The sequence below is a fragment of the Danio rerio genome, chromosome 16 (assembly GCF_052040795.2).
Source record: "Danio rerio strain M-AB ecotype USA chromosome 16, GRCz13ab, whole genome shotgun sequence".
Taxonomy (NCBI): domain Eukaryota; kingdom Metazoa; phylum Chordata; class Actinopteri; order Cypriniformes; family Danionidae; genus Danio; species Danio rerio.
Genome location: NC_141036.1, coordinates 54377501 through 54388925, shown reverse-complemented (window position 1 = coordinate 54388925; position 11425 = coordinate 54377501). Strand labels below are relative to the sequence as shown.

The 11425-nt window shown below is 34.0% G+C and overlaps 1 protein-coding gene and 1 long non-coding RNA gene across 3 annotated transcripts in view; one reads left to right on the top strand and one right to left on the bottom strand.

The window, feature by feature from the left end:
* Positions 1-686: 686 nt before the first annotated feature.
* LOC147833505 (uncharacterized) lies at positions 687-6612 on the top strand. The gene is made up of 2 exons (XR_015512264.1): positions 687-4415; positions 4728-6612. It is a non-coding gene; the product is annotated as an uncharacterized LOC147833505 (long non-coding RNA).
* ext1a (exostosin glycosyltransferase 1a) overlaps positions 6000-11425 on the bottom strand; it is a 109624-nt gene continuing 104198 nt past the window's right edge. The window contains exons 10-11 of one of the 2 annotated variants that reach the window (XM_087285670.1): positions 9252-9527; positions 6000-7243 (exon numbers count right to left, since the gene is read on the bottom strand). In XM_087285670.1, the coding sequence (XP_087141796.1) occupies positions 7183-7243; positions 9252-9527 (337 nt within the window). In that variant the 3' untranslated portion in view covers positions 6000-7182. 2 annotated transcript variants of the gene reach the window in all.

The following is an 11425-nucleotide window of genomic DNA, read 5'->3' as shown; positions in this document are numbered from 1 at the left end:
GTGATGCTTGGCCAAAAGGCATAAAAAAATAACAAAATAAATAAATAATTAATTTGTATTTTAACATTATGCTCTACAAACCAATAGAAATAAATAAGTAAATAAATAAATAAATAAATATTTATTTATCATTGTTTTTACTTTAAATCTTGTGATGTGATTGTTTGCCATTAGGAATAAATAACTATATAAATAAATGCTCACCAACAAAATTAGTCTCAAAATCTTTGAATATCGGAGGAAAAAACATCATATGTTAGCATAAGCTCATAATAAGCTTATAATAAACTCTACAGTAGTTTCATTCATTTACATTTTTGACAAATATATTGATACTTTATGATAAATATTTGTCAAAAATGACCCAAACACATTTCTTTTTTGTTACGTTAAACATTTTTAAACAAAACAACTTGAATAGAAAGTTTAGTTACTTTTTGGAAAACAATGTTTATATGTTTATATATTTTTAAAGATTTATTTCATGCATGTTGTCAGGGTCAAAACTGACCCAAATATGAGATATTCATTAGGAGATATTCAAGTCAAAGTGATTCATCTTATATATTAGTGAATATTTGTGAAATTTACTAGAAATTTCTAAATGAAAATGAAATAAATGAAGTCTTGTTTTGCATAAGAAACTATTGATTCACCTTCGATTTTAACAAAACACCACAGAAAATGTATCAAATATCATTTATTTTTTTTATAAAACATTTTTAATATCTCCAAAAAAAAAATCAACTTTGATTTATTGTTCATAATGACGTAAAATAAAGTTTTTACAGGGTCCGACGTTGATGCGAAGACTCAAATACAACGAATCCTCATGTATATTAAATACACATAAACACGAGGCCGAGTGAAAGAGATGCGTATCCTACAAAACAAGCAGGAATGTCAGTATAATGTCCAGTGTTTGACAAACAAAAAGAAACCAAGCAGACAAGAATAAAAAAAGATCTATTGAAGAAGAGGAGATTGTGGCGTTGAAGGATAAAACAATTATTCATTATGTCCCAGGAAAAGGCACATTCATTCATTCAGACCAAAATTCATAACAGCCTGACTTGATATATTTGACAAAAGCCTTAAAAGCTTATTTAGAGAAACACTTTCTCAGAGTTTCAGTCCAATTCATGCACATCTGCAAGGTCAATTCTTCATTAATGCACAACTGTAAATCAACCAATCACTTCTTAAATACATCTTTAAATTAGTTGGGACACATTCAGTTCGGTATTTAAACATTACCCTCTAATACACTCTTGTGTAATTAACATACATCAGTCAGAGGATCACCATGCAAATATAGCGACTCATTCAATTTTTAATTACATTGTGTTTGAGAGTCTGGGATAAAGTATGCTAATACATTGCAGGTAAAAACCACTACTTTTTTTCAGAATTGAACAGAACTAAGGCTGTACCGCATGTTTTTGTTGCAAAGATGCATTTTATTGACAGCCAAACCCACTAAATAACTGTAAATTGTTCTGTTTTTATTCATAAAGCACAACATTTGGCATCTAGATTGAATCTAGTCCACATTGAGGGGTATAGAGTACTTTTAAATCAGTTTCCTTTGGGAAAAAAAACAGCTGTACTCATGAGTAATAATGAGATAATAGTTCTTTCATAACAGAAAATCAATGGCAGATGTTCTCTAAACTCCAACCTGAAGCTTCAACCGAATGTTAATGAATTATTTATGACATTTTAATCGATTTGCTTATCGAGATTGATCAGGAAACTAGTGTTAAATATTGCAATTATACATTACTTGCGTGCTTAGACTTGTGCCATTGGACATGTGCTTTCCATCATACAGTACAAAAAACAAAATATAGCGCCACCATGTGCCTAAAGTCGGCAACTTTTGGTATTTGACCTCAATCTGAAGTTTGGTGAAGAGCAAATTACTACTTTCGTGTGAAAAAATTTGTGTGAAAATTTAAATTTCAACTTTTTTTATATATATAATTATTGATATTCAGTGTCCACAGAATCTTCCGAAATTGGTTTGGTTCCAATCCGTTGAAAAACCTAGGACTAGTTTGAAAAAAAAAAGTAGGTTTTGGATAAGCTTAGATGTAGTGTGAAATCGGTGCTTTAGAGCACACACTTTTTTAATTTGCTTTTAGGAAAGAAATACCAGACAAAAATAAGCAAAACAATTCTCTCCTTGTTTATCATTAGACTCAAAAAATCATTTTTGCTGTAAAGTAAAGTAAACTACTTGTTTAAAATGAGCTGAAATGTCACAATTCTTGCGATTTTTAGGGGGACAACCTAATTTTGTTCAATCCACTTTAATTCATCAAATCAATTTAGTTAACTTAATCGTTTTTTGTTAGGACGACTGGAACACTGAAACCCAGCATTTTTGCATTAACAACTTAATTTTAAACTGATTTGTAAAAGCTGTTGTCAATAACCAGACTCTCACAAAATGTAACAGTAAGCATCAAAAGTGCTGTGAAATCAGAATAAGTTGCAGTGTGAATGTGGACGCTGATATGGCATTACACTCATTAGAAAATAAAACCAGGCTGAGATCAAAAAAAGGCTTGTATTAAAAAATAAAATAAAATAAAATTCAGGACAGAAAAAAATATTACCAAACAAAGAATTTGAATGGGAATTCGCGCTTTTAAATAAAAACAAATTCAGGCCAAAATGAAGCAGTCAGAAGTGGAGTGACATCTGAATTCACAGCAGTGTAAACGTGTTATTATTGTCATAAAATGCATTAAAACAGACTGTAAGATATTTTTTGGTGGCGTTTGGTCTGAATGAGGATTTTTAATTTCCAAATAAATAATTCAAAGTGTATAGAATGAGAAACAGTCAGAAGAGGAGTGACATCTGAATCCACTCTAGTGTCAATGTGACATTACCAACATAATATGCATAAAAATAGAGCACAAGATGTTTGTGGTGTTGGGTCTAAATCATGATTTGTAATTTCAAAATAATACTAGGTGTAATATAATGTTATGTATATATAGAATGACAATAATTAGTCCGAAGTGGTGTGACATCCGAATTAGCCAGAGCGTGAACATGGAATTTCACTCACAAAACTTTGTAAGAACAGAATAGCTAGTTATTTATAGCACTGAGTCTAGATCATGATTTGTAACTTCCATATATATAATATTATGCGTAAAGAATGACAAGCAGTAACAAGTGGAGTGACATCTGAATCCACTCCTGTGTGAACATGACATTACATTCATAAAACGCATCATAACAGACTGTAATGTCATGTAACAGACTGTAAGATATTTGTTTGTGGCATTTGGTCTAAATGAGGATTTCCAAATAAATAATTAGAAGTATATAGAATGAGAAACAGTCAGAAGTGGAGCCACATCTGAATTAGCTGCAGTGTAAACGTGAAATTTTACACATAATATATGCAAGAAGAGAGAAAGTGATATTTGTGGCATTAAGTCTAAATCATGATTTTTTTTTTACTTTTAAAAAAATATTTGTGTACAGAACAAGAATAAGCAGTCAGAAGTGGACTGACACCTGGATCAGCTGCAGTGTGAACATGACATTACACTAAAATATATATAAAATCTAGGAAAACAGAAAGTAATATGTGTGGCATTAGGTCTAAAACCTGATTTTACTTTTAAATAAAAACACCTGCATATAGAATCAGAATAAGCAGTCAGAACAGGACTGAATCTTAATTAGTTTGAGTGTGAACATGACAATACACCCATTAAATCTACTAAAAAAGAGAAAGTCATATTTGTAGCATTAGGTCTAAATCATGATTTTTAATTCCAATTAAAAATATCTGTATATAGAATTAGAAGATGCAGTCAGAACTGGACTGAATTCAAATTAGTTGGAGTGTGAGCGTGAAATTACTCTAAAAAAAACAGAAGAAGTGATTTTTGTAGCGTTAGGTCTAAATCATTAATTTTTTTCACTTTCAAAAATATTCTTTGTGTGTACAGTACGAGAATAAGCAGTCAGAAGCGGAGTGACATCTGGATTAGGTGCAGTGTGACATCACACTCATAAAATCTATGAAAACAGAGACAAAATATTTGTGGCATGTGAATGCGAATTAGTTTAAGTGAGAACATGAAATTACTTTTGAAAAACTTGTAAGTACAAAGTCATGTTTGTGGCATTAGGTCCAAATCCTGATTTTAAATTCCAAATAAAAACATCTGCATATATAATAAGAATACGCAGTCAGAACTGGACTGAATACAAATTAGTTGAAGTGTGAATACGAAATTACTCTCGAAAAACATGTAAGTACAGAGAATGTGATATTTGTAGCATGAGGTCTAAATCAGGATTTTGACTACCAAAAAAAAAACCTCTGTATACAGTATTTGCAGAATACACAGTCAGAACCGGACTGAATCCAAATTAGAGTGAGTGTGAACATGAAATTACTTTTGAAAAACTTGTAAGTACAAAGTCTTGTTTGTGGCATTAGGTCCAAATCCTGATTTTAAATTCCAAATAAAAACATCTGCATATATAATAAGAATACGCAGTCAGAACTGGACTGAATCCAAATTAGTTGAAGTGTGAATACGAAATTACTCTCGAAAAACATGTAAGTACAGAGAATGTGATATTTGTAGCATGAGGTCTAAATCAGGATTTTGACTACCAAAAAAAAACCTCTGTATACAGTATTTGCAGAATACACAGTCAGAACCGGACTGAATCCAAATTAGAGTGAGTGTGAACATGAAATTACTTTTGAAAAACATGAAATTACAGAGAAAGTGGTATTTGTGGCATTAAGTATACATCCTGATTTTTACTTCCAGATAAAAACATCTGTGTATAGAATGAGAATATGCAGTCTGAACAGGACTGAATCCGAATTAGTTTGAGTGTGAACATGAAATGACTCTCGAAAAACTATGAAAGCGATAACAAAGTGATTAGGTCTAAATCGAGATTTTGACTTCCAAATATAAACATCTGTATAATGAATGGGAATACGCAGTCACAACTGGACTGAATCTGAATTACTTTCAGTGTGAACATGAAATTACTCCTAAAAAACATGTCAGAACAGAGAAAATGACATTTGTAGCATTAGGTCTAAATTATCTTTTTTTTTTTTCTTTCAAAAATATTCAGTGTGTACAGCACGAGAATAAGCAGCCAGAAGTGAAGTGACATCTGGATTAGATGAAGTGTGAACATGAGATTACACTCTATAGAAATCTATGAAAACAAAGAAAGTAATATTTGTGGCATTAGGTCTAAATCATGATTTTTACTTCCAAATAAAACATCTGTTTATAGAATGAGATCTGGACTGAATCCGAATTAGTTGGAGAATGAACATGAAATTACTCTCGAAAAACATGCAAGTACAGGGAAAGTGATATTTTTGTCATTGGGTCTAAATCCTGATTTTAACTTCTAAATAAAAACATTTTTATATAGACTGAGAATAAGCAGTCTGAACAAGACTGAATCCAAATTATTTCGAGTGTGAACATGAAATGACTCTCGAAAAACAGAGAAAGTGAAGAGAAAGTGATATTTGTAGCATTAGGTCAAAATCAAGAACAAGACAGAACTGGATTGAATTTAAATTAGTTGGGAGTGTGTGTGTGAACATGAAATTACTCTTGAAAAACATGTAAGCACAGAGAAAGTGATATTTGTGGCTTCAGGTCTAAATCCGGATTTTTACATAAAAAAATATCTGTTTATAGAACACGCAGTCAGAACAGGACTGAATCTGAATTAGCTTAAGTGTGAACAGGAAGTTACTCTCGAAAAACATGTGAGCACAGAGAAAGTTATATTTGTAGCGTTAGGTCTAAATCATCATTTTTTTTTTACTTTTAAAAATATTTTTTTGTGTGAACAGAATGAGAATGCGCAGAATGTGAGATGTGGAGTCACATCTGGATCAGCGGCAGTGTGAACATGACATCACACTCATAAAATCTATGAAAACAGAGAAAGAAATATTTGTGGCATTGGGTCTAAATCATGATTTTTACTTCCAAAAGAAACAAACAAACATCTGTATATAGTATAAACAGAATATGCAGTCAGAACAGGACTGAATCCGAATTTGTTTGAGTGTGAAAATGAAGTTACTCTCGAAAAACATGTAAGTACAGAGAAAATGATAGGAAAAGGTCTAAATCAGGATTTGTTTCACTTCCAAAAATATTCTGTGTTCAGAACAAGAATAAGTGATCAGAAGTGGAGTGACATCCGAATCAGCTGTAGTGTGAACGTGGCATTACACTCATAAGAAAATCAGACTAAGAACGAAACAATTGTGGCATTGGGCCTAAATCATCCAAAAAAATTATAATTAAATCACAAAAATGATGTCAGTTTGACAAAATACACAAAAAGGCTTTTATAGAAAGAAGCTTTGGGCCAATATGTGGAACATCAACATGTTGAATCCAAATATAAGCAGCATGAACAAGGTGTTTTTGCATTCATACAAAACCCCTTTGGACTTCCAGATACGATTCATCTGAAAGTTCAGGCACTGTGACGTTATGCGTGGTGTTTCGCACGCTTGACTTCTCCGCAGGACGTTGTCTTGCATCTTCAAGAGGGGCGTGATGCTTGCCAGAAAAGTAGAAGGCGAACTGAATAAATATGCAAGCGACCTCGAGGAAATGTCTAACATGAAGGGGTCTGATGCAGAGGGCAAACCCATGTGCATTAGTCTATATGTGGATCTGTGTGTGCATGGCGAGGTTGCCATGTTGACCGTTGTCATTGGCAAAGCATTACAAGAAGGGTTTGCGGAAGACAGAAATGTGCCAGCGATGGCGTGTCTTTGTGTTGCGCAGAATGGCAAATTACGCCGATAATCCAATCTTATGATTTCCATCTCTGACAGATGAATCTCAAACACAATACTGCGCCCCGTCTCGATGTGCTCCCTCCCTGAGGGTTCTGCGTGACCCCGTTTATCCCTGTTGATCTGGTTTAGCAGGGCTTCAGGAGGTTTTTCGTATGCCATTTTCCATCCCTACTTAAAAGAGGCAGGGGATTTTCGGATTGGTCAGAGTCGCTCGATGTCTCTGTACTTCTTGCGCAGTATTGATACCTGGTCCCTGAACAGAACAGGATCCAGTCTCATTTGCGAATGGACCAGGGGCATTGTGCCAAACCAGCTGGCAAATTTGTTCATGCACGTCTGCCTCTGGGCAAAATGGTCAGGGTCGGCCCAACGTGATGCACGGGACGTCTGCAGTGGAAAGAAAGAGTTGGTTAGCAGTTAAACAGTTAATAGTTTTAATAACTCATCTCTAATAACTGATTTATTTTAACTTTGCCATGATGACAGTAAATACTGTTTGACAAGATATTTTTCAAGATACAAGTATTCAGCTTAAAGTGACATTTAAGAGCTTAACTAGGTTATTTTGGCAAGTTAGGGTAATTAGGCAAGTCATTGTGTAATAATGGTTTGTTCTGTAGACAATTGAACAAAATATAGCTTAAGAGGGCTAATAATATTGACCTTAAAATGGTTTTAAAAAATTAAAAACTACTATAATAATAACCATCATTATACTTTAACTTGCCTAATTACCCTAACCTGCCTAGTTAACCTAATTAACCTAGTTAAGCCTTTAAATGTCATTTTAAGCTGTATAGAAGTGTCTTGAAAAATATCTAGTCAAATATTATTTACTGTCATCATGGCAAAGATTAAATAAATCAGTTATTAGAGATGAGTATTAAACCTATTATGATTAAAAATGTGTTGAGAAAATCTTTTCTCTGTGAAACAGAAATTGGGGAAAAAAATAAACAGGGGGGCTAATAATTCTGACTTCAACAGTACACACACACACACATGCACACGCACGCACGCACGCACGCACGCACGCACGCACGCACGCACGCACGCACGCACACACACACACACAAAATGCTATATTCCTGTAATAACAGCACTCGTACAGCCTCTTTCACCCTTTTGAATTACTCCACCCACATAGAGCAACAGCAGAGCAATAAACTCGCTACAGTCTGACAAATATTGCTGCTGTTATGCTGTGTTCACACCAGACGCAGAACGCGTGGATAAATCGCGCTATTTGCGCGTAAATAGCCGCATGAACATTTGAGTTTACTCGCTTAATTCGCGCATCAAACCCCGCTTCATTCGAGCGTCAAACCCCGTTTCATTCGCGCGTCAAACCCCGTTTCATTCGCGCGTCAAACCCCGTTTCATTCGCGCGTCAAACCCCGTTTCATTCGCGCGTCAAACCCAGTTTCATTCGCGCGTCAAATCCACTTCAGAACAGACCTGGATTCGTGTGATGGGCAGGGCTCCTGTCTGCTCTGTGATTGTAGTTTCATTAACTCCTCCAGAAACTGAACCTGGCTGACGGAGGCTTTCTGCGGTGCTTCTGACTGAGCCCAGCCCAGTTTGATGAACTTTTTGTCGGTGTCGGCTGGAGGATTTCCCCCGATACTCCAACAACAGGCGATATGTCACAATCACGCCCCCACAAGAGCAAGCTCCTGATTGGTTAACGCGGCGCGAATGTCCGCTGAAGTTCAGATTTTCGAACTCGACTGATTCATGCGAAACGCGTGTTAAGCGCGTCAAACGCGCAAAATGCTCAATTTGCGCCGAGCCATTCGCACTGCGCCATTTTACGCAGCAGATGCCCTTCCTGCTGCAACCCATCATTGGGAAACAGCCATACACTCTCCTTCACACACATACAATTAGGACAATTTAGCCTACCCAATTCACCTATTGTGCATGTCTTTGGACTGTGGGGGAAACCGGAGCACCCAGAGGGAACACGAGGAGAACAAGCAAACTCCACACAGAAATGTCAACTGATTCCTGACATGGTAATATAGTTAACTAAAAACAAATGAAACAATAACATAAAAAGTAAAACTATTTCAAAACACTAAACACACAATCACAAACAAACACTAACGACTGAATCAAATAAAATAATGTAAATAATAATAGTAAAATATTAGTAAAATACTATTTATTATTGTAATAATAATAAATGTTATAAAAACAATAAACATAATAATAGCAGAAATAATTAAATGCTTAAATTAAGACTTCTGATTTGCACATATTACTAAGTGGATCCACTGAGCACATTCAAAACAGTCTTTATATGAGAATAGCAGAAACCTTTGGAGGAAGCTCCAGTATTTCCTCAAGTCATTATAAGCTATTTTGGGAGGGAAAAAAAACTGTGACGCACTTGCCAGTGTGTCTTAAACTCTTCCTCACATTTCCAGATTTAACTGCAGGACGAAACTGGAGCTGAAAATAAGAGTTGAGCGCTTTATTTAGTACAGTTTCTACCTGTCCCATCATGGTTTCCTTGTACTGCTTCTTCTGAGTGACCTTAATAGGGGGCATCTTAGTGACCGCAGACACCAGGAAGTTCATCAGAATGTCTTCACAGTTTGACAGCTGGTCAACCAGACCCTTCAGGCTGCCAGGCAGGTAGTGTGTGTACAAGTAGTTATAATACCTGTGGTAGGAAATAAAAGATGGAAAATACAGAAAACTTTAGAGTCAGTATACACAAATACTCTGGTAAAAACCCCATAGTGTGCTAATAATACTACAAGAAGACAGTGAAAACTTTATTTTTTCTTTTTAATTTTTTTTTACAGTATATATAATGTCCTTTACATACAGTATATGTAGTGTCATGTACATACAGTATATGTAGTGTCCTTTACATTCAATATATATTGTGTCCTTTACATACAGTATATATACTGTCCTTTAAATACAGTTTATATAGTGTCCTTTATTTACAGTATAGATAGTGTCCTTTAAATACATATAGTGTCCTTTAAATACAGAATATATAGTGTCCTTTATTTACAGTATATATAATATCCTTTACATACAGTATATATAGTGTCCTTTATTTACAGTATAGATAGTGTCCTTTACATACAGTATATATAGTGTCCTTTATTTACAGTATAGATAGTGTCCTTTAAATACAGTATATATAATGTCCTTTACATACAGTATATTTAGACTCCTATATATACAGCATATATAGTGTCCTTAATATACAGTATATTGTGTCCTTTTTACAGTGTATATATAGTGCAGGCTATATAGAGTCCTTTATATACAGTATATATAGTGTCCCTAATATACAGTCTAAATAGTGTCCTTTATATACAGGCTATATAATGTCCTTTATATACAGTCTAAATAGTGTCCTTTATTTACAGGCTATATAGTGTCTTTTATATACAGTATATATAGTGTCCCTAATATACAGTCTAAATAGTGTCCTTTATATACAGGCTATATAATGTCCTTTATATACAGTCTAAATAGTGTCCTTTATATACAGGCTATATAGTGTCCTTTATATACAGTATATATAGTGTTCCTTATATACAGTCTAAATAGTGTCCTTTATATACAGGCTATATAGTGTCCCTTATATCCAGTCTAAATAGTGTCCTTTATATACAGGCTATATAGTGTCCTTTATATACAGTATATATAGTGTCCCTAATATACAGTCTAAATAGTGTCCTTTATATACAGGCTATATAATGTCCTTTATATACAGTCTAAATAGTGTCCTTTATATACAGGCTATATAGTGTCCTTTATATACAGTATATATAGTGTTCCTTATATACAGTCTAAATAGTGTCCTTTACATACAGGCTATATAGTGCCCCTTATATCCAGTCTAAATAGTGTCCTTTATATACAGGCTAAATAGTGTCCTTTATATACAGTCTAAATAGTGTCCTTTATATACAGGCTATATAGTGTCCTTTATATACAGGCTATATAGTGTCCTTTATATACAGTCTAAATAGTGTCCTTTATATACAGGCTATATAGTATCCTTTATATACAGTCTAAATAGTGTCCTTTATATACAGGCTATATAGTGTCCTTTATATACAGTCTAAATAGTGTCCTTTATATACAGGCTATATAGTGTCTCTTTTATCCAGTCTAAACAGTGTCCTTTGTTTACAAGCTATATAGTATCCTTTATATACTGTCTAAATAGTGTCCTTTATATACAGGCTATATAGTGTCTCTTTTATCCAGTCTAAACAGTGTCCTTTATATACAGTCTAAATAGTGTCCTTTGTATACAGGCTATATAGTGTCCTTTATATACAGGCTATATAGTGTCCCTTATATCCAGTCTAAATAATGTTCTTTATATACAGGCTATATAGTGTCCTTTATATACAGGCTAAATAGTGTCCCTTATATCCAGTCTAAATAGTGTTCTTTATATACAGGCTATATAGTGTCCTTTATATACAGGCTATATAGTGTCCAATATATTAAGTCTAAATAGTGTCCTTTATATACAGGCTATATAGTGTCCTTTATATACAGGCTATATAGTGTCCTTTATAT